Source organism: Barbatula barbatula (genome assembly GCF_947034865.1).
Source record: "Barbatula barbatula genome assembly, chromosome: 18".
NCBI lineage: Eukaryota > Metazoa > Chordata > Actinopteri > Cypriniformes > Nemacheilidae > Barbatula > Barbatula barbatula.
In genome coordinates, this window is record NC_136781.1 from 10,305,131 (window position 1) to 10,329,718 (window position 24,588).

The following is a 24,588-nucleotide window of genomic DNA, read 5'->3' on the forward strand; positions in this document are numbered from 1 at the left end:
GTTCCTTTAAAAAGATGCTGTTAAGAAGAAACAATCACTTTGAGAATACATAAATATTTGGTATGAAATCTTACTGTATACATCAAACAATCTCAAAGCATTTATTTTGTTCCTTCAGCTCTGCATTACTGTGTACTGATGTCTTTCCAATTGTTCCAGTTTGCACAAACTATTTGTTCAGGCTCTGTGCTATCAAAAGTGAGTCATTTTAGAAGCCTCTCTGTGAGCATTACTGAGCTTTATTGCATTGACTTTCTAAACCCACTATGGACAGGAATTCTGGATAAGGCTGCTGGGTGATATTTATAGAGACCCACAATAGCTGGACAGATACTCAAGCTAAGTCCGAGGTCAACATTGGCCTTGACCATTGTGCACCTGTGGTTTTTGTCATGGCTTTTATAATTGTAATGTGGACTATTAAAGAAACAGTCCAACAAAAAGGGGAAATTATTAAGTATGGTTTTCTTCTATGATGTGTTCGTTGGGGCATTTGTCATTTTTTGAGCTTTGATTGTGTGGATAGGGAAATTTCTTTAAACTTCCCCTCATATGAGAAGAGTCATTTAAGTTTGAAATTATGTAAGGGGTTGTAAAATAAATGGGATTTTTTTTAACCATCCATTATACATTATGGGGCAGTTTCCCGACAGGGATAGGTTTAAGTCAGGACTAGGCCTTAGTTAAATTAGCATATATAAGTTGTTTTTAAAATGTACTTTACAAAAAAACATTACTGATGTCTATCTTGATATGTTTTAAGAAATGTCAATGCAAGTTGATTTTCTATCAAGAGACCTCTAACATTTTAGTTAGTCTGGAACTAGGCTTAAGCCCTGTCTGGGGAACTTCCCCTATATACCTGTAATACTGACATAATTTGTGCTACAATGTAAACACAATTTAGAATCAGCTTGTAAAAATTTGCTAAGCAGAGATCAGCCTAAATACTACAATTATTTATTCCACAGATATTCAGGAATGCTATGAGGTAACCCTGCAAATGAATGCGGTACAAAATGGACTTAAAGAGAGCAGCTCTGTGAACACATTGGAGGTAAGAGCCCCCCAAAAAAGGGCAGGTTTGTTTTTCATCCTTCTGACATTTTTAATGTGTCCCGTTACAACATGATATTGTGTTCATTTTGTTGTGTTGTGTTATATTTAGAAGATAATAACAAACACAAAGCTAAATGTGATAGAAGGTTATAGGAATAAAATGCTGAACTGAAAGAGAATAAATGTGTGAGATAGAGGGAACAGGGAACGGATAAATGCGAGAGTGTGAAAGTTACAGAGAGTGCAGAGCATTAGTCATTTCTAGAAAGCACTGCAGTGATAACATCAAGTGCTCATCAGTAGGCTGCGTGATGATGTCATCATCAAGACCTTTCGTTACAAGTGTCTGCAGTCATGTGACCATACATAGTATTTATAGGCAAAGCACAGAAAATAACCCCAACTTCACTCCGGATTCTGTTAAAAGCACTGCAGTGAGGGAGGATCACTCTGTGGTCTCTCTGAGGGCTCACACAAACATGCACTTGGGTTTGTCTAAAATAGTTCCTTATTCGTCGAGTGACGATCACTGATGTTTGAAAGCGGTGGATTTCAGACTTGAAACCCCTAAAGCTAGACTTTATATAGATTTTATAGACATTAAATACATTAAAACTCTCTGTTCATCCGTTTTTCAATAGAAGCTTCCATATGTTTCGTAAGGAAACACACAGTGGAGACGAACAAAGATCGATATTTTTGAAGTTGATAGAAACAAAACATCAAACATATGTGAGCTGCATCTTCTCTTCAGTATAATTAATGTTGTGTATGACAGATTGTACATCTAAAACGTATCAGGTCAGTTCTAATAGATGACCAGTGGATGTTTGGACAAGCTAACAGCGAGCACTGCCCTCCTCCTTTCAAAACTGCCAGTTTCCAGAAGCATGATCGTGTTTTGACACACGTTCCACAGAAATACTGCAGGGGTCACTGTGTGACGTGTAGTGAAGGCTGTTGAGCGTGAGCCCAGGCACAGCCCTGTTGTGTGATATAGCGGAGGCTATGATCTGAATGAGTGTCCAGCTAGATCCTCATTAGCATTCATAGCGTGCAGTCACCTAAGAGACGTTAAATGAAATGAGTCTGCAAATTTCCCGATTTGGTGCAGAGGAAGAAAGGCAGCGGTCCCTGGAATAATTTACAGCATGATTATCATCAAGCCTTTGTGTAAAACAGAAAAGGGCAGCGGGTCTTTCACTAATGTTTCATTTCACTGGTGCTTCTGTTGTATTATAGCTGATAATATAACTGGGATACATCATTTGCTGTCAATTTGATACTTGGACTAGAGTAATAGTAAAAAGCTGACAGTTTGTTGTAAGCAGGATGGTACAGTACGTTTTATCAGCTGTAGTGATTCAATGGTGTTGGGCATCAGCAGGGTCTCTGCTGTATTTTCATCTCTGGGTTTGCGACTGCAGTTTTCCTGGATGTTGTGAGCTGCAGTGTCCACCTCGTGTAGTGCTGAAGATAACATGAAGGCAAATCTGGGGCGTGGCTAATAATTCCCAAATCAGTTCAAATGGAGCCAGTGCTAGGAATGGTAAATTCACTTTTTTAATGTTATCTTTGGTCGTAGCAGTACTGCATTAAGAAATATTTGTACAAAATGTGTTTGGTTTTAGTTGTGGCTGCTTATTTGAGGCTTTCAATTGGGTGTGGCCTAATGGCACAAACCTGCATGACTCCGTTTGTGTTTATATGTAAACACACTGCTGTCATAATCGAACTAGCTTTGTCCAAAGAACATTTTAGAGTTGAGTTTGTTATCTAGAAACGTTGATAGAGGTCTTTGTCCCATCTGGTGTTATGGCCTGTTCCAAAGGCTGCCCTCTGCTGCTCGTGGTACGTGAGTGTGGAATAAGTGATGATAAACAGGTCCAAGAATCTAAAGAGGTATTTGCTATGGTTGTTCATCATTTTATTTTCTAAAATGCTGTGTATTGAATCTTTTCCCATGCCAGATTTTGTTTGTGTTTGTGCAGCTTGTTTTCTGTGTTACTATAATGCAGATGTCCGTACATCTAAACCAGCTTGTCGATGGTTTGATTTGGCTCTCTGTGATCCTGTTTGTTAGCACATTGAATAGCCCTTAATGCCCGTGTTGGATTATTTCAGAGCAAACCCGGGAGCTGTTGTTCGGTCACAGCTATAATTGTTGTTTCTGTAGCAGTACACATTCAGTTATTTTAAAAACACTACTGGTCCACCACATGATTTATTATATTTATTTAAAGAAATAGAAATTGTGGTGATTAGATTTGGCAGTGTTTGCTGTGTGTTTATGTTTGATCAATGCCACCCTGAACCTGTATAATTTCTGTTTTGTGTAGCAGAGTGAAGAGGGTGTGTCACGTGTGCGTGTCACCAGCAGGAGGAGCCCTCAGAAGGTGGAGAGGGTATCTGGACTCGTAAGCTGCTCTCATGTAGAGACACCCAAGGTTTGTGACTGACATGCATTCAGTTCAGTCATTCATTTACAGCTTTGGCAAACATTTTTTGAATATGTATATATATATCAGCGTAAAATTAAGGGACCATTTCAAAATTATTTTCACTTTATACGATTCATAGGTATATGATTATTTTATATTATTAATAATTGTAAAATATAAAATAGCATAAGATAAACGTATCATCATTGTTCTTTTTTTCAAATTGTTCACTGTCACACCATAGGACACGTTTAGATTTCTTTATAAAATCCTTCAAAAGTGTTTTTTTAACGTATTTATGGTAAACATAAGCATAAGTTTAAAATATAGTGTCTTGTTTTTCATGCAATATAACTCTAAACACATTTCTCTATGGTGTGTTGATGCATGTGTTTTTAACATCAAGCTATATTATTTGCTTATTTAAAGATGTTTCAGCTTATGAATGTACCATGAGACATGAATGTAGATGTCCATAAATACATATTGATGGTTGCAGTGCTGTGAGATCGTGTGTCTTCATAAGTGGATTGTAGCTGAGCTGCAGTGCAGCTTACAGGAAGACTCTCAGAAAGATGCTGTAATCACACAATCTTTTTTGAAATACTCTATATGAAGGTGCAAGAATCAGATCCCACTTTATCATGGCAGCCCTCATTTTCACATCTTTCCAATCACAGCACCCCCAGCGGCATGTAGTGGCACAGTGCCTGCGAGCGCTGCCGTTTCAGTTGAGCGGATATCTAGCGCGCGAATCGGGGGCGTGAGGTGGGGATGGGAGCGTGGGTGTGGTCTCGTGTCGTGGCTGAAGAGCGTGGGACCGCCGTGGTAAGAAGAAAGAGCTTCCATTGTCTACATCAAAGCACGGACTCTTTGCAAGGCAGTAGTGCTCTGTTGACAGCAGGGCTGGGTGATGCTGGGCCGAAGGTGGTGTCGTGTCTTCCACACATTATGGAAGGGAGGATGAGGGCTGCATGGTGGTGGGGAGGGATGAAGAGAGAGCTGCAGAGAGTGGGGGAGGATGGGGGAGCGTGCCGAGGGCCGGTGCAGTGCAACGCAGTTAGAGATGGAACGGACACCTAGAGCTCAGCCTTCCGCATGTTGCCATGGAAACCAAATTCCTCCCCCTTCCTGCATCCCTACAGACTGGCTGTCTCTCTCGCTCCCGCTCTCTCTGTCGCTGTTTTGCTGTCTCTGTTGCATCTTTCCACCTCTCTCATATGTGAGACACAACACAGGGGAGAAATGCATGCCTCGCATCTAACATCGTGTTAATTCGATGCTCGAAATGCATAAATCTAAGATGATGCGGAAGAAGCCGGTAGATGTGAATGCGTATTCGAGAACACGAAGGAATCTTCTCTCTGCATTTAGAACCGTCTGTCTGATCAGGTTTCTCATTCTCATTTGTTCATCAGCAAACATTTTGAGTTATCCCAACCCCCCACACTGAGTCATTTTCTGTCCTGTCATATCCTGCACATTGTTTTCACACCTACTTTACTACATTTACTGTTATATACACGGTATGGAAACAGTATAACACACATACAGTACCACTGCAGCTAAACGCAGTGTCGCTTCTCTTCTAAATGCTTTGTTTTATTCTTAAAGCTTGCTTATTTATGGAAGTCGTAAGCACATTCTGTACCTGAATTCACTCCTAAAAATCGGGTAGTGACATTATATTTGCAAAGCTATTTAGAAGCACATAATAAAGATCTCGGAGTAAATCATACATACGATTCTGACTTGGAGATGCTGGTTAAAAGCAGTTTGGATCTTGTCAGGAGGAACCAAACGCCATAAATTGTTGTCGTTCAGATTTGTGTTTGTTATACATGAGATCAAACTATTACTAGTTTTCATTTTGTCTCTCATTCCTATTTTAAGTAACTATTTTGCGTTCACACAGAGAATGACAATTCAGTGTCAGTCCTGAATTGAAATGCACATGTCTCTCCCAAACCTTGCAGTGTGGATATGTCCCTTATCAAACTCTCTTGTCTCTTCAATAGCCCTCAACTCTCTGAACCTCTAGTTCAAAGAGTTAACAAGCCCATATTCCCTTCTTTTCTCCATTTCTCTTTTTCCTCTCCCTTTCCCTCACTCCCCTTATCATTATGCTGTCAGTCAGATGTGCGGTGTTTGGTACAGCAGCTGTTTTCTGTCACCAGGCCTATTTATAGGAGTCACAGCCTTCACGGGCACTTTAGCTTATTGTCTCAGTCAGTGTGGAAGAGCCACGACTCAATGGGTTACGAGTATTTAGGTGATAATCCGAAACCCTTTTTTGACCTTGCAATGCCGCTGTGAATGACCATTCTCCATCTGCGCCCATGCATTGCGGCTCAATATGCATATTGAACAATTAATGCCGGTCGCATTTACGCCATGTGTTATGCAAATGAATTATGTGATAATTATGAAATAATTCATGTAATATTAAAAGCTACAAAGACTCTCCGGACTATCATCAGTTACTCTGCACCTGTTTCATAGAGTAATTCTCTGCGGTTCATTCAAAGGAAATGTTACATGAATGTAAGTGCCCCTTTAAGACTGCTTGCGTCCCATGTTGCCTTATTTGGGCATACATCCTGTCAGGTGACGAGAGAGCAGTCACATGGGCTGCTATGAGAATGCACAGAAATTTCTATAGATACCTTGTATGTGAGAGAGCGTATGGGGGGTGGTGAGACAAGCTGGGGGTGTTATGTTATGTGGGAATGCAGAAACAGATAATAAGCAACAGGAGCTGTCAGATATATGGCATGCTGCATGTCATAACCCCTGTGGATCATACTAAAATCCTTTTCATTTAAACAGTTTATCAATAATGGGCTTCCTTCAGATTTCTCAAGAATAGGTTGCTTTCCATCTTTTTAAGAAATGTGAGTCATAGCTGTACAGAATACGTTTTTATTACTCTGAATACACATTTCGTACCGCTATATTTTAATCTTAGTCAATGATCAGACCAAGCTGTCAATACTAGAAAAAGCAGATAGACAGTGCGTTTGATAGTAAAGCTGAACCCACTGTCTGTTAACCATCCATCTGTACTACTTTTCTTCATTTAGCCTCGGAGGATGCATCTGTCATGCAGTCATTTGCAAAAGAGAACAGAGAAGAGCTTCAAGAAATGAATAGAGTTATTTTTCTGCAATTTAATGTTTCAACTATAATAAAACAAATAATTTACATTTCTAAACGGTGGTGTTTCACTATTAAGTTTTTATAGAAACATAAGGTTACATTTAAGGGAATGGTATAAACTAATTTAATTTTAAATCATTTGTGATGCAGGGCTCAGATTGGCGAGTAAACATCTTTTCCCCTTCGTTTCTGTACTGAGGGTCATACCCTTTGTGGCATGTATGTGTACTGTATACTGTGTTGTAGCTGTTACTCACGGACTGGGTCATTGATCAGCTGTGATTTTTTAAAATAGATTTTTTGTTATCCTTAATTCTTCTCTAGAGGAACTGAAGCACCCAAATGCATTCACACTCTGAAAGCCACTGACACAAACACATGACATAATGCAAGCATGCATCTCATGCACATAAGCACACTCTGCTTCTTTGCATTACGCTTCATCCTTAACCGGTTACATTTAGAATTCCCCCACGGAGAAAAATTAAACTATAGATCAATCTTTTGAAGACAGGATGCAAAGGAAGGTGTATGGAAAAGTGATGCAAAAGGGTGGCCACAACGTGTGTCCAGTGTGCCATAATGAATATGCTTGTAATGCAATTTTCAGACATTCAGCATCACCCATACACTCCCTGTTGGTCTTGGCAATGTTCTGGTCTCTGATTGGCCTTCATCCTAGATATTGTAAAGTTTCCTCAATAGAACACGGTGGTAATGAAGTGGGTCACCAGTGCATATAATTAAGTGTGAGCCTGATGTGTGTGCCTCCTGGAGGGGCTTGACAGAATAGTGTTCAGTGCATTTAGGAAATGACTCCTGCATATAGAGAAAAACATTCACATACATGCCCATGCATGCCATACACACTTCTTTAATAAGTTAGTAATGTTTATACCTGGTCATGTTTCAAATGGTATAACAGTTTTTGAACGTCCAGCATCTTTTTTTACATTTCAGTTTAAGTCATCAAAACTATCAATTGGATGATAACAAGGTCACAAACAAAATTTATATTGATATAGTTTTTTATGATGAAAAGGTATCGTCTGTAGGGTTCCTTACTATATATTACACTGTACAGTATATTTATATAGCTTGTCTTGAAGGCGACTAGTTTGACATAGTTTTTTATTTGTACATTTGTTTGGAATACATTTTTTACAACAATTTTCTATAATGTTTTGAGAAGTTTGAAGTAAAATAATTGATCTGTACATTGACACACATGATGTCATTTTTCTCTTGCACCTCAGCCTCCCATTTTCAGACAACTTAGTTTTTATTCATATTGCTTAAATATATAGATTTCATTTCTTAAAGGTACTGTGTGTAATATTGTAGTGGATCTATTTACAGAAATTCAATTATAATATACATAACTATGTGTTCAGAGGTGTATAAAGACCTTACATAACGAAGCGTTATGTTTTTATTCAACCCATATGAGATATTTCTATCTACATATACTGCGTGTCCCCTCACAAGGAATTCACCATGTTGTAGACCTTAATGAACAAACTGCTAAATGAACGACTAAATAGTTGCAATTTGCGACCAGTTTTCGAGACAGCAAAGCATTTTTTTACAAGTACTCGCCCATGTGCGAGCTGCAAATTTGGAATATCTTCTAGTTGTTATTTCATGTGGAAAGACTATTTCAAGAGGACGAACTATTTGATGTATGGGGCGTTTAAAACAAAACTAAATGCGGAGGAGTTCAGGAAACGTTGTTTAACTATTATTCAATTAAATTGATACTTTCTGACAAACACAATTTCCTTTTTTTAAATAAGCAGAACCAAATCTGCGGTCATCAAGTAACTTATTGGTCAATATCAGTAATTCAGTTATTTGGGGGAAAATAATTGAATAATTGCATTGTATTGCACTTAAATAATTTGCTTGTGCTCCTAAAAATTTCAGTCAGGGACTACAGTGCTCCCTGTAAAAAAGTAAGTCTGGAACTCTTCCTTTGGCAAAGAATTGAAAACGTGAGAACATCTTAGTTCTGTGTCAGCCACGGCAGTGCTTCGAAAGGAAGAGGTGGACTGAGCCGTCGGTTGCGATTCAAAACCTCACCGCTAGATGCCGCTGAATTTCATACACTGGGCCTTTAAAAAATAAATATAATGTCTCCCAGTGTTACCATATGCAACAAAGTTCTATGGTTTTGTTTATCCTGAAGTTACTTAATAATGCACAAATTTTATAGAAAAATAGGTAACCTAAAACATGTTATTTTGTCTTATGTATGCCCAAATAGTGCAAACCTTTGTTTCTCCTATGGTGAAGCCATGGTGGTTAATAACATGCCCTCTGTGTCTCCATTTGGGCCGTCTGATTTGTGGGTGCTCTGGCCCTTTAAGAGTAATCTCCGAAGCAGTCGGTCCTGTGTTGGTGCTGCTGCTGCTGATGGCTGAGCTGCGAGTTGATTGGCTGTGGCTGTCAGGGCTGGGGTGCTGGAGGGATGCTGCTATGCATCTCTCTCTCCTCCTCTATGGCTCTCGCTCTCTCTCCCACTCTGTCTCTCTCGCTTGCCTGCATCCCTCTGTATAATCCACATCTAGGGCAAGCAGGCTGAGAGTCAATCCAGTGCTCAGCTCCTCTCTGCAGGCTGAGAAAAGAGTGAGAGAAAGAAGGAAAGAAAACGCTTCCAGAAGCAGGAGGACAAGCGGAAGGAGGAAATCTGGCAAGCAGAGAAATACAAAAGAAGATCTGATCACGGATATCATTTATATATATATATAGGATTCTTTATATATATATCTCTCTATATATATTTGTACACACGCATATTAATATTTATATATATATATATATATGTATACATATATACCTGTATATAACTGTATTTGTGCTTGTCTGTTTATATTGATATTTTTATATGTATTCGTGTGTGTGTAAATATATATAAACAAATAATGCTATATATGTATGAATTTATATAAATATCACTGTGAACCAAAAGAAGCAAGAAGAGAACTCTTCCATCAGGGCTGGTCTCTGATTCCGAGATCATACACTATTTTCAGCATTATTTTTCAAAACCTTTTACATCGAACGGAGGAAGACTACGAATCTTTTTCTATTTTCCATTTCCCTGTCGCTACCTCCTTGCCTGTTTTTCTGGATCTGGAGGAACAAAGAGGAGACTAACGGGGGAGAGAGATTGGCGACAATTCTGTGATTTGTGCGTTTTGTACCGCCGTAGCTGCGTTTGATCTGAGCAGGCAGCAGCAGTGAGAGAGAGAGAGAGAGAGAGTGATAGAGCCACAACGCACCGCACCGCGTGAGCAAGCCAGCATGCACAAACATCACCACTGCTGCAAGTGTCCAGAATGCTATGAAGTGACCCGCATGGCTGCCCTGCGCAGGATGGACGACCCGGCTTACGGAGACTGGCAACCCGAACCCTACGGATACCCGGCTGGCTATGGGGGTGGCCAGACCTTACCGCCCCAAACCTCGGGTGGAGGAGGGGGCATGGGTGGAGGGGGCACGTTGGGGAGAAGTAAAGGGAAAATGATGTCGGCCGGGGGCCCCGGAGGCCCCAACCCCAAGAGCCAATCCAAGGGCGGCCCCAAGGTGAATGGTAACAATTCGGGAGGTCAAGCAGGATGGTGGCCAGAGTGCACCTGTTCCAATCGGGACTGGTATGACCAGGTAAATGCCTTTTCTGTGTCTGACAGCCACTGGGGGCATTGAGAGTAGGCAGCAGGCGGTAGGCAGTTGTTATATGTGGTTGCTAGGTTGAAAGTGAGCATAATCATTCTGGATAAAATCTTGTGCGGGATAGTTGAAAGACGCTAGGAAAGGATCTGTTTAAGGGATTCATCCAGTGGTGATCCTTTCATACCACATGTGCTGTACAATATGTTCGTCAAGATTTTTTCTCTAAGGATGAGTTTAATCCTCTCACCGTTCCATCACTTCATTTTTGGTTTCATCAGTTTGTACACCATCAATCGACAAGGCTTGACAGGGCCGTGGTGACCACTTAGCTCGAATTTGCTTTAGAGAAACGTTGCAACAAGTGACCACTTTAATCCACACAGTAGATGGGAGTTTTGACCAAGCGAAGCATCCTGCAACCTTATATGAAATACAAATACTGTGACAAACGTCTTGTTTCAGAGTTTATTTACGCACACTTGATTATTATGCTTTTTTTATTGATCTCTAATGGTTGATCGTACGTTGTGCACATGCCGCTAGCAGATATTTAACACAGGGCAGATCTCTACATTTCACTCGAGCCATGCCCGGCCATTTCAGCTTGTTTTTAATCTCATATTGCCCGTGACCGGGCATCTAAAGCATATCGGAGCAAAGCAGGGAACAGAAGCTGTAATTAAGTGAGGTGTGTGTAAGTGGCAGCAGGGATGGGGGAAGGGATGCTCTGAATGTATAAAATGGAGGAGGCAGCCTCTCATGTGAAACAGGCTCCATGCATGCTCGGTGCTTTCGGCGTGCGTGCACGTCCATGGTGTGGGGGTGTGTGAGAGCACACAGGTTTTTATTGGTTTTTGTGTGCGCGGCCGAGGCGGAACGGAGAAAATCTCAGAGACGCAGAGCAAGTAAAATGGAGGGTGAGATCTCGGTGGCAGTCAGGGTGAAATTTCCCAAGCACAGGGAGAAAGGTGTGAGCGGAGGGCTGACTAATTGTGCCGATGCTTCGGTTCAGAGAATTGCAGAAGCACCAGTCAAAACCGGCGTGATTTTTTTTCCCTGTTCGCTTTTGTTTCAATCATGAATTATGCATGTGTACGTCTTGGCAACATTTGCTGTAAACTGAATAAATGAGCCCTTAATGTCTGACATTTCCTGTTTATTCTCTTAATTTCCTTCTCATGATGATATATGTCATCAGGTGAAATGAAACAAAACATATGTCTCCTCCCATGAACTGTATGAAATACCCGATGCCATATTGATGGGGTGTATGTTTAATTAATGAGAAGGAATGTGTGTAACAGAGAATATAGGACAATGATGCTACAGTAAAGATTCTCATATGTACGGAGGGCATGTGCAGCATCATCTTGTTGGTTTATCCTCTGCCCAGGCCGGTGCCTGTAAAATGCATATAAAGGAAACTGTAGCGTCTAAAGGCCTTGCAGGTGCATTTCATCTGCGCCGATTTTCGCTTCTGTGGTCAATTTGAATGCATTTTAGCTTGAGATGTGATGAAATCAAGGCTGGGGAGTGAAAAGGGAAAAATATCCGTCATTGGGGAGAGAGAATTGGCAATCATAAAACAGCATAGGAATGTGGCAATGATAGTGGTGAAAATGCTAAGAGAGAAATCAGCCAATAAAGACAGGCGGGCTGAGGAGAGAGAGGGTTACATAAGAGAAGGCAGTTGGTGGAGCTGTGAGCAGAGATGCTTTGAGAGAGAAGCTGCAGATTTGTGAGCTTGTGTTTGCCCCCTACTCGCAATAGGGCCACATTTAGATGGCTTAAAGCTTTTTTATATCAGTCAATACACAGTGAAATCTATATTTAATTATCAGAAAACATAATATTTATGATGTCTTGTGATGTCATCTAGAACAGATCTGACTCCATATACTGTTTTATGACACACCACATTGCATCCCCCCCTTTAACATTTAACCTTAAAACAGTATTGCAGTATTGCATGCGTTTATCAATGATATATTTATATTGAAAGGATAGTTCACCCAAAAATGAAAATCCTGTCATCATTTGCTCACCCTCATTACATACCTGTATAAATTACTTTGATATTTGAGAGAATGTAAGCAATTTTCAATTCTGTGACATCATTGACTGCCATAGTAGGACAAATGAGATGAGGTGCCCCAGAACTGTTTGTGTTCATAAATGCTTCAAAATATCTCACTTTGTGTTATATCACAAAAAATATACCTTTTTCCCCACTATGGTAGTGGATGATGTCACAGACCTGAAAATTGCTAACATTCTTACAAATACATTTCTTGTTTAACAGAGCAGATATGTTTATATAGGTTTGAAACTATAGGTTTGAGTGAATGATCACAGACTTTTTTTGGAGCGAACTATCCCTTTAAAGGCAATATGATACCAGTGTGCTATTACTAGTGTGGTTTGACATCGACGTGTCTTAAAGAAAATGTAAGAAAGGAACTGCTCGTATCCAGCAGGGAATAGATAAGTGGAGTCAGGTGGTTGAAGGAGAGGGGTTTAGAAAGGAAAGGGATCAGTGATGTCAGTGTGCCACAACAATCATTTCCGAGTTGGAGCTATTCATTTTAATTAGTCATTACATTTTCAAAAAGAGCATTTTTCAAAATAATGTGCACTGATGCATTGTCACAGGTCAATAGGGTACATTTTCATTAAATGCAAAACTGTATACTATAACATTTAATAGGCCCATTTGATGGATAACATAGCTGTGGGAAGCATTTCGAAACATTTCTTTATCAATGTAAAGGACCTGTGTGGATTTGTATCAGGACTTGGCATTCAGTATGTGGAGTAGTGGAAATGTAGGTGCTCAGCTATTCTTAAGAATGCGTCGTTCCCTAGGCACCAATTTATCATTTTTCTGCCTCTGAGCTTTACGGCCCAGTCTCACGAGGATGATTCGAGTTAAATAACAAATGGACCTTACAAATGCCTCATTTATCACAAGATATGAAAATGTGTCTGAAAATCTTTGATTATTTTGAGAATTTATGCCTGTTTTGATGTACTGTAATTGATTCAACGTATCTGGAAGTTTCACATGCAAGGGTACTGTTCTTTTTATGATTTATTTGAAGTTGGCATTTTTGCCATAAATCTGTCAAACGTACCCTGAAGAAGTATCTGATTGACCTAATTTCACTTGCTTTATACCACACACTTAATTGAACTTTGAGCCAAATTTAAATCTGTGTTCACATTCTCTATTGTGTGTGCTGTGGCGGATGCGGTAGATTTTACTCTTAGAGCCTTTACACCTCAGATGTTGTCATCTCTCACCCCCAGCTGTGGTACAGACGGCCTCCATCCTAGTGATGAAGCATCAGCATTGCATCTAGAAAGATTTTTCTGTTAACTCATCCTTAGAGTCTCTAAAATAGAAAGCAGGCTTGAATTGTATTGTCACCATTTTAACTGGTTGCATCACAATTTGAGAAAATTGTGAACATGTTTGCCATTTTGTCATTATTGGATGTCATTAAAGATTCGTATGAGGGTGGATGGTTAATACTATGGCAGGACAATGCCAATATCTCATTGTATAAGGGGTTTAAATGCTTTTCTGTGGCTCAGTGGTTATAACAATGGCGCATGGCGCTTGAAACTCCAAGTTCATGGGTTCGCACATAGTCAGAAACAAATGTATAGTACATTGCAATGTAAGTCGCTTTGGATTAAAGCATCTGCCAAATGCATAAATGTAATTATTTTCTATGCCAAGGTCTCATGAAAAGCGACATAGAAATAATATAGAGATGTTTTAATCTTTTACTAACCTTTAAGTCCTTTAAGATTAAATTGAGATTGAAAGAGATCCAAACAGTCAACAATAGTTTAAGTCTACATTTAAAAGACAATTTTTTTTATTCTGAGCATTTGTATTCAATAAAACGAACCACGATGCAGGATACATTTTTTCTTGATAAAGCATCTCTAGTTACACTTTTCTACATCCGAGGTGCTATTCTGTGGTGTGTGTCTGTGCTCCGTGTGATCACAGCAGTAGGCCAAGTCGCTCAGTTGATTATTCATGTCATAAATCAGGAGCAAGACTAGCATTTGTGAGTGCTCACGGGTGGATGCTTAGCTCGAGACATCGTGATAGACAGCGGTGTATTCATGGTGGACGATATTGGGTTTGTGGGAGATTTGGACAAATTGGATTTCCACTTGTAATGTAGAGTTTTAGGTTGCCGAGAGGAAACAGGCTTGGGGTGGGGGATGTATGTTAGGGATAATAAGACATACCTCATCCTTTCCAGACAGGGCCGGTTTAGGGTGGGTCCCATGAGACCCTCCTCTCTCCACCAAGGATATATGCCCTTCTGGAAAATGAGAATCATTGTATGTGAAGCCACATATCTGAGGATAAAATAGAAACATTTATAAAATATATATAGTATGTAACATCATCTAAATTACTCAACAGAAATATGCCTAATTCGAGTTTTGCTTTTGCCAGTGTTTTATTTCTCTTGACTTAGATGTTGCGCTTTAGAAATGCTTGTGAATATGCTTACTGAGAATCTATACTCTGAAATGGCTCTTTCCTTGTGAAAAAAACGTAATTCATGCATATGCCAATTTACTTTCTCGACACCGCATTTCATTAATCTATCACGAGAATAAAATTGATGTGCCTACTCTAAGGTAGATATTTTATATCACAAGGGTTTGTATGGAAATACTTTTAACTTGATATTAATTTAGCGTTGTACTTAGAAATGAATCATACATACAATATAGTTTATTTGCACACATGAAATCCAAACAGTGCTGTTAAAAGCAAAATGTTGATCATGTAAGTTCTACTTTTATACTGGGTCTGTTTTTTGACTTCAGAGTACAGTCAATTTGTCAAATGAGAAAACTAAGAGATATATTAACACAGAAACAGATCCTCAAACAGAAAAATGGTCTTGTGGGAAAACGGTGTTTGATTCCTCCTAACACTGCATAGGTACCCAATTAACTTTAGGTGTTGCCATAGCGACAAGACGGCTAGAGATCCTGCTACCGAGAGAGCACTGAATTCGGCGGCATTTTACAGACATATGCATCTTCATCACGACATATTTTATTTGCTGACGGTGCAGTTACCTTGACATGCTCAATGATTTTTACGGCGTATATTTTTTGTAGCACATGTATCGATCTGGATATCACTGATACCATCTATGCAGTCTGTTTTAAGAAGCATTAGCCCAGTATTAGCATTAACACACACGTGTGCATGTTTATGCATTATTTGTTGTTCAAGTATTGCCAGCCACGCACACACATAAAGGTTTTAAACCTTTTCTTAAAACAAAATGCACTAAATCCATAAAAACACGACGGAGGAGAGCATTAAAAATAACTGCAAATGCACTATAAAATGGGGAAGGTGGTATGCTACAATATTTATGCACACTTTTAGCTTTTATACACCAAGAAAGGTTAAGGGATGCGTTCCTGAAAAATCTGAAAAGAGTTGTCTGTTTTTTTATTGGAACTAGTTAGCTGACAGTTTTGTTCCATCTGTAATATAGTCTAGCCTTCATGTATATATTTTTGCACAATTTCGTCTCTAATGGCCGTTATTGCTGTGTCTCTGTCTGCTTGTCTTTTTTCATCTTTAACTATCTAGATAGAAAGAAATCTCTCAGTTCTGCAGCTTTAATTCGTTTCATAGCTGTGTGGGGAACTCATGTTAAAGATGGCTTTAGTTTAGGAGTACAAGAAAGAAGTACATTTCTATAAAATAACTCTAAAAATGATTTTTTAGACAGTGTGGCCAAGATACATACCGACTGTAGTGGTCTACTGTATAGCGGCTTGTTACTTATGTTCAACATGTTGTAGTGTTAAGAAACTTGTTCTTCAGTTGCTCACATTGGTCCAGGTTTAAGAATCATTGGTTCAAAAATGAGATTTTTTTAATTTTCACCTCATTTTAAACCTGTATGCTATTTTTTGTCTTTCAAACACAATACGTTTTCATCACATAGATCTTTCCACAAAGAAAGTTCATAGTGACCTCAGATTGTCAGGTTCCAAAAATGAAAAAGCACTATAACCGCACCATTAAAGAGGTTGTTGTGTAATATATTCCGCGCCAGAAGCTGTATGATATCTTTGTCATTACTAACTGATCATTCGACTTCCACAGAAGTACAGATACAGACGAGACATCATGTTTTTTTGTTACACAAACAATCCAAGAACATGCCAATCACTTTCTATGTTAGGGACTTTTGATGTTATTGACTTTGCTGTGCCTCCAACCTGAGTCCTACATTATATATATTATGGACTACAGAGGTCCGTTCACATTTCGCGCATCAGGATTAAAATATTTCAACTTTTCAGAATGCCGCAGCGCAGGTCAAGAACCAGCCAACCGATATAGACAAGCTCAGTGAAGATGGAGACACAGGCGATCACAGCATAAATAAATCTAGTAGCAGAGTTATTGCAAGGTATTTTCAGTGCCTATAATCCATATATCCTTTGTTTAGCAGTGCGGCTCGCGTTTTCCATACGGTTTTAGACGGGAAGTGTGAATCGCCCCAAGACTATATATTGACCCATAGACTTCAATAATTTTTTTTGCCACAGATGTGCATAAAAATGTATGACAATATTGAACTGTATATGCACTAACCAAAGGACACTGTGTGAGCTTCACGCTAAACTGTATATATTTTGGCTTAATGAAATGCATTTGTGTGGGTGTAAAAGTGAGTGACTGTGTTGCTCGTGGCCATTGACCTGTCAGCCATATGCTCTCAGTCGGCGGCCCTGTTGGAGCGCAGGTCCCCTGCGCCGCTCTGTAGCACACGTGGGGTGGGTAGAGATGCTTGTTTGTTTCTTCGCTCACCTGCTTTGTTTAATTTCAAGTTTTTGCTGAACGCAGCGGTGATAGTCTGGAAACAAAATTATAGTGGTCAGCTTATTTGTCGTATTCAGTTGTGGACGTGCCCGCCAGGCTGACAAAGAAGAGCAGGCATGTAAACATGCCACAGAAAGCATTGCTTGCATATTACAGAATCTTTCGCAGAGCCCTCCCTGCTGCTTCAGTTTAAGGGCTAACATCCCAATGAATTTTAGAGTCTATTTTTAGAGAGCTTGCACAGTCATTCTCTCTTTTCGTGCCTGTGCTTTGGCGCTCTCCCTGTGCGATGCTTCAAATATCATTGGCTGCGTTCTGCACCGGCCGGCATTAAAACTCCCACATGGATCATAGAATCTGCATGCATCACAATCAAAAGCACTGGAGAGTGATGATCCCGAAGCTTTCTGATTCTTTCGCTGTGTTGTAGGAGTCTGTGGGTGCTTTTAACAGTGCTTTTGAGTTGTTTTAGACTTTCTTTGCCTTTTACCTCTGCCTATGGACTCACACAAGACAGAGTAACGAGATTGCTGGTCTAAAATATTTTATATACAGAATAGCTTGAATTCGTTGGCTTTCATTGACTTTAAAGGACATGATGAAATGCACCTCTATTTTTTTTCTTTTGGAGAGATTTGGAAACAGTACTGGTTGCACTTTTCCCTGCATTTACAATGAAGATTAAAGCTTTTGTTTTTTGAAGAAAACTGGGATCCCAGTTCATTCATTTTAATTACAGAGTCAACAACAGACAAGTTTCTCCTTTTGTTTTCCACAGAAATGAAAGAAATCATATAGGTTTGGGACAACACTTATTTAGAGATGTCTCCCCAAAGAACCTTGTAGTCAAAGATTCTCTTTCTCACCTTTTTATAAACTAAAGAACTTTTGTCCCCGCAAAGAACCTGAAACAGAAAGGTTCTTCGGATGTTAAAGTTCCTTTATGGAACCATTCAGACAAAAAGGTTATTTACCTTTATTTTTAAAAATGAATATACCCATTTTCAATAAAGATATTGTGTTGTTGTATTAAACCAAACATTTCACAACAGTTGAACAAGCACACGTTTACATGCAGCGTTTTCATCCTACTCAGATAAGGTTCATGTGGGGAGAATACTCACAGAATGTTTCTTTCATGTACAGCTTGGGATAGATTTTCTTAGCATTTGAGTTTTCAGTTTTGTTCTCAGTCATTTTCACCTCAAATGCTTTTTCACAGCCTCAAAAATAGCATGTTTTTATAATAGTGTATGCATTGTTTTAACCCTGTTTGCTAATGTAGTTAGTGTTGTCTGCCTCTGTTCCTCCCTAAAAGGATGCGCATAAAACACAGCATTCATTACAGCAACACTCTCTTGTACCTTTAAATCACCCCATAAACATTGCTCAGATCTGTAGTTTTAAAACATTCTTAATGCATTCTGTAAGTGAGGTTTAGTATAAACATGTTTTTAATATGGTTGTTTTAATTTTGTTAGCTTGAAATGTCATCTGCTGGTTTTATTTACATACAATATATTTATTTACTCAGATAACCATATTTGACCTAATATTGTTTTCCTCGATGCAGTTTTGTTCTTTGTAAAGTGTACATTATTTATTACTGATAATAATTTTACTGATGAGAATAACATATTCCACCATCTGGATGAAGGATGATATTGTGGTTCTTGATTTTATTAAATATAGGCTTTAATTTTCAGTAGTCTTTACTCCAATCAGAAATACTTTTTTCAATTTCAATGTCTCACCTTAAAAGCTTAAATTACCCAACAGTTATGGACAGGTCACCCCAAAACAAGTTTTTTTCTGGTGAACACAGAGAAAGATGTATAACCACACAGTTCATGGCCACCATATACTACCATAGTAGGAAAAAACGCTTTATACATTTCTTTGCTCTGTTGAACACAAAACAAGATATTTGTAAGGATGTCGGAAAGCAAACAGTTCTGGGGCACCTTTTTTACCATAGTAGTTCCTCCTATGGTATGGGTGAAATACCGTTTTAACACTTTTTCTTTTGAAAAACATGGTGAAAGAATGAACAAGCGCTATTTCAAAATGCTTGTACAGTATATGCATTTCATGTAAACAGTGACATGTGTGTGTTTGAATATTAACACAGAGAAATGCAGTTCTATAGTAGTGTTATTTTGTATTAGTACTCATATGCTCATATGCTCATGAGAAAGAGTGCCCCTATCAATATATTTATAAAATATTCTAGACGAATGTAAAATATAATGCTTGCAACTTCTTTCCTATAATATTCTTTCATTTCTCTTCTGTCGAATCTGCTTTATCTGATATTTGCATGGGCTACTGTTGATGAATCTCTTATTTATTCTGTCAACATGTACCCCTCAACATAAACATTTTTATATTAAATTTGAGAGAATTGTGATCAGATATTCACAGATTTGTGATCATTTTTTATCACAAATAAATACTTTTGAAATGATTTCTTAATTTTTATTTGCGGCTATATGTGTGGTTGGGGTATATGCCCACCCAGGATACCTGTTAGCCCACCCTTCTGCACCTGGCAGGAACTGTCAATGTCAATGATATTGCCACTGTTCAGATTTTTGTCTCTCTTATTTCTTTCAACCACATTTCACTGGGTTCATTTGCTTGATGGAGTCAGTACAGAACAGCATATATACAGTGCATACTCTTGCAACACACAGACTTGCTCGTTCACTCTTCCTCTCTAGAGAGATACAAATCAAGCAGAACATCTCTGATATCTAAGAGTCCCAGCTGCCTCAGGCCACAGCTACAAGAGGGATGAGCCGAGTCTGTACAGATAACATGCTGGATTATCGGCTCAACGTTATGGTTTCCAGGCAGCGTGTGTGTGTTGGAGTTAATGCTTCAGTTTGTCTTAATTCATTTACAGCTCAGGTAGAAGCTGTTCTTCGTATTATTTTAAGGTTGTCATTTGACTGTAGAGATCTGACATATCTTCGCAATCACAAAATACCTTTCAGATAGTCAGTGAAAAAACATCTTCTTCTTTATTTACTTAAAAGAGCAATGTGGAGAATTTAGAGGCATCTAGCAATGAGGCAGCAAATTGCAACCAACGGCCCACTCCACCCCTCCCTTTTGAAGCACTTTGACGTCACGTTTTCACTTCTTTCCGAAGGAGATAACGTTTTACAAACATACTTGCTCTGTAGAGCATTTTGTCCGTTAGAAACAACATGCCGAATTCCCAACAAGAGGAATGCAATTTGGTTTTCCTGCATTAGGGTAAAATCTTTGATGCTATATGAGGTGTGTTATCGGTGTAAACGTTGACAGTCTATGGTCAGAGCTGTCTGGATGTTGGTCATTGCTAGAAGGACTGGGGAATTTGCCTGTAAACCCACAAAAACATGGAACTTGTCTGCGAGATGCTAGAGAGCACTAGATGTTTCTGCTGTATTTTTAACTTCCAGGCCTAAAATGTTTTTTTTTTTACATTAGTCATCAAGACTTTGTGGCAGTGTGTTTGCGTAGGAAAATCCGAAAAGAGAAAACAAAACAAGGAAGAAAATAAATGTAGGCGCAGATTTAGGCATTAGGTTATGTTGCTGTTTATTACAGACATCTCTCAACTTGGAGATGACATACAGTCCATGTCTGAATGTAATTGTATGTTGCGCCATGGGGGTCAACATTAAACTTTGTTTGACTATTGTTTTTATGCTGAGATATTGAGCTAATACTAACCCTACCTCTCACACAATCTCTTTTGCATTTTTCAACCTTCATTAGGACATAGTTTTATGTTTTTCAGCCATTTTGTGATATGCTCCCTTGCCTTTACGAACGCACTGTGTAAACTCTTTAGTATATGACAATATATTCATTATGCATATTAACTTCTATACTATTTCAGAATGCTCTGAATTGCATCTTGTGAGTTTGCACTGGTTTTTACGGTATGTATTTTGGCATACTGATTCACTGGAGTACGTAACTTGTATAACACAATAACTGTGCTTTAAATAGGCTGCCCGAGTCACTGCAGATCCTGATCAGCCAGTTTATACATCTGAATATGGGCCCTCAGTGGATTAATATTCCCCATTAAAATTCCAATTATATAATCACCCAAATCCAAGCGCTGCATATGCACATGATGGTACGTGATGATGCAATGACAGTTTAAACCTGCATCAGAGCCATGACAAAATAGCAGCCTTTACCATTCAGAAAAGGTGATTAATGTCATGAATTATGGGAAACGTATAAACCTCCCAGCATGTGCTTGTTTAAAAAGGCTGATTGCTTGACAGCTCTAAATACGATTTACATCCTCTGAGTGTTCTCTCGTCAAACCGTCCTCAGAGAATATGGAGTAATGAGCAAGAGTCATTTATGTAATTACTTTTGGTTATGAGTTATTAAATAAAGCTCAAACACAAGTAAAAAGGTCTTTGAACAATAGGAGAGTTGTTCGCTTGAGTACGACATTGGACGTAGCAGAAAGTAAATAACCTGGACATTCTACTAGATGAAATTGGCATTTCAGCAGCTCAATGCCAAGGTCACAGTTTTAGATCATAAACGGACATGTAGTATAAGCCTATTTCTATATTTGCTAAATACTGGGAAAAAGTATATGGTTGTATTTAAAGGGATAGTTCGCCCAAAAATAATAGAATGTTTTGTCATTTGCGTATTCTCATGTTATTCAAAGCTTGTATGAGTTTCTTTCATCAGCAGAACACAAAAGAAGATTTTTGAAGCATGTTGGTAACCAAACAATAATGGCCCGTTTTGACTTCGCTTATATGGATCAAACCACTGAAAGATTTCTTGAATTATCTTCTTTGGCATGTCACAGAGTCATGCACAGGTTAATGCGGCTAAAGGATGACCATTTGAACAATCCCTTTAATTCAGTTTTATGCAACGGGAATTGGTTTGGCAATAGTTTTGGCTTTGAAGTTGAATCATTGACTAAGCGGGACATTAGCAGCTCTCATCTTGTGACTGTGACTTTAGACGGCTGTAACATATTGTACAGCAATAACTCATAAGACAACAAATGTGTAACAGATGCAGCAATAAGGGCAGAGTTTTGACTCTGGGCCTATTTTATCCGGTTTTGGACAGACGCTGAACCCAGCAAATACGCATTGAAAAAGCACTTTAAACCTATTTATCTACACGATCTTTTGTAGTATGGGCTTTTATGAAGCAACATAAAATGATAGAGTGAACAACTCGCCTATTGTCAGACAAAAAGACACGTGTCAGGCTTTATTCAAGTCACACAGACAGGGACTCATTAAATTGGACTGAATCCAGACAATTTGAGCAGTTTATAGCTACACTTTGGGGTTTGGGTTTCGTTTCGGATGCTTAATTACTGTCTGAATGTAAATGTGATCCCTTTTGTCTCTAAATGATTTCAGATGTCCATAAAATAAGGACTCTAAAATTGTATTTATATTTTTTTATAGAGGGCTGTTGCATTGCAAAAATGCTGTAATATAAGCACGTAGCAGACCTGTGGTTTTAGTTAGCTGTGATTACAGCTCATTTGGTTATTGGCTTTAATGCCTTGACCTGCACACAAGGAGAAAGGAGGTCAGTTCAGCTAAATAAGTTATTACATTCCAATCTTACAGCAATTTGTAATTTTTTTATTAGATCTCATTCGTATTTTTTATAATGAATTGCTTTGCCAGTGTGAAATTCACAGCAGTGACAGATTCAGGGGTGGGCTTAGGGAAGGGGCTTCAGTATTGCTATTACTAATAATCTATTAAAAAATCTATATTATAAACTATTTTGTACGATTCACATCAGACAAATAAATACAATTTAACCGTCTCGTAAAATATGCTTGTGAGATCAAGCTTTCCATTCTGAATGAAGTACTTCTTTATGCTTTAATAGAAATGAATATGCAAGGTCAATTCGCTTACAATAAAGCCAATTTACATTTATGCAGGTGCTATTTATTATGCACTTTAAAATCTTAATGGTAAAATTTGTAAAAAATATAATAAATAAATATATAGTGAATATTGTGAATGAAGATTTATTGATTAAAGGTAATAGCCGTTCTAATTTTAAGAATTGCATTCATTTCAAAGGCAGTACTGTATAACCTCTTACCTAATCATAACACTCAGCCCACGTTGCCTTTGATGGACTGAATCATATTCTCAATACGCCGTGCAAGCGCTTCCTCTATTGATAGCAAAAAATCTGTTCCTTGTGTCCTCAGATCAGTGAGGACGATAAAAACGTGAAAGACAGTGACTCTGATCAACGTGGAGATGTACGCTATAGGGCTTGAGCTCTGAAATCCTCTCTTTTTCCCAAGGTGTGCAAGATAGACTGCAAATCTGGCCCCTCTGTGGGTGGCAGATTGTTTTGGCAATTCCTGATGTGATACGAACATTTAAAACAAAGCCTCTTTTCGCTGCGATTTGGCAGCAAATACACCAGCATATGGATACACGTCCTCATGAATGTATTCATAATTGCGCACAGAAAGTAGTGGCACAGCACTTGTTTTTCTGTCGTCGTTCTTGCCGTTGTCCTACTTACTGTATTTCTTTACTTTCGACACCTACACAAATTTGTCAGCCAAACCGAAGGCAGGCACGCGGAGTGAATGGATCGGTGTGGGTGTGATGGAGTTCTGGGATGTGCTCTTTCATAGATCAGGAGATGTAATGGAGTTCTCGTTTATGCTTTATTCAAAGATCGCCTTTGTCTCATACAGTTTGCTGTTTATTCTTGAATTTGTATGAACCAATATGAAGATAATTAGACATACAGTATCAATAAAGCTGTCATGTTTCATAAACTTCGATAGCACATCTAAGCACCGTTCGAGGGATAGTTGTCATCTCTTTGGAAACTATAGACGACGCATTTGAGGTCACTAGGGTCTCCTATTCAAGACAATAATCCGAGCAGGATACAATCTTTGAGATATTAAAGAGATTTGTCATTTTTTCTTTCCTATGCTATAGTAATGACTTTCAAAAAACAGTGAGAGAGCGAATGAAAGGGAGAAACACAGAGGCAGAGGTGTCCACTGTAATCAGCGCTTGTTGTTTTAAACCCAACTCTCAAAGGCTTGTTCTGTGTTTATCGTGACCTCAGTGCCAACTGTGTCTGCGCTCCTCTGTGCTGCTTCAGGTGGCTCACAGGAAAAGCTTACGGAGACTGTAATGGCTGAGCCCGTGAATCATGTCTGCTGATTTCTCGCCCGCTTCACAGACCGTTATGGATTGCCAGGGCGACTGCTGGAGAAGCAACACACAGCAAGGTCATGAAGTGAGGGGATAAGGGCTGCCAGAGCAATGCTTATATGGCCCAGATTATTTT

General features: G+C 38.9%; 1 protein-coding gene across 6 annotated transcripts in view; it reads left to right on the plus strand.

Moving 5' to 3' along the window:
- Positions 1 to 24,588, plus strand: part of dlg3 (discs, large homolog 3) — a gene marked incomplete at its 5' end in the record, with an annotated part of 71,596 nt that overhangs the window by 7,249 nt on the left and 39,759 nt on the right. For 5 of the 6 annotated variants that reach the window (XM_079480415.1, XM_079480418.1, XM_079480419.1 and 2 more), the window contains one exon: positions 9,966 to 10,325. In XM_079480415.1, coding sequence (XP_079336541.1) covers positions 9,966 to 10,325 — 360 coding nt within the window. Of the gene's footprint in view, positions 1 to 971; positions 1,058 to 3,398; positions 3,507 to 9,965; positions 10,326 to 24,588 lie in introns of those variants that run through there. The other variant, XM_079480417.1, reaches the window with a different exon arrangement.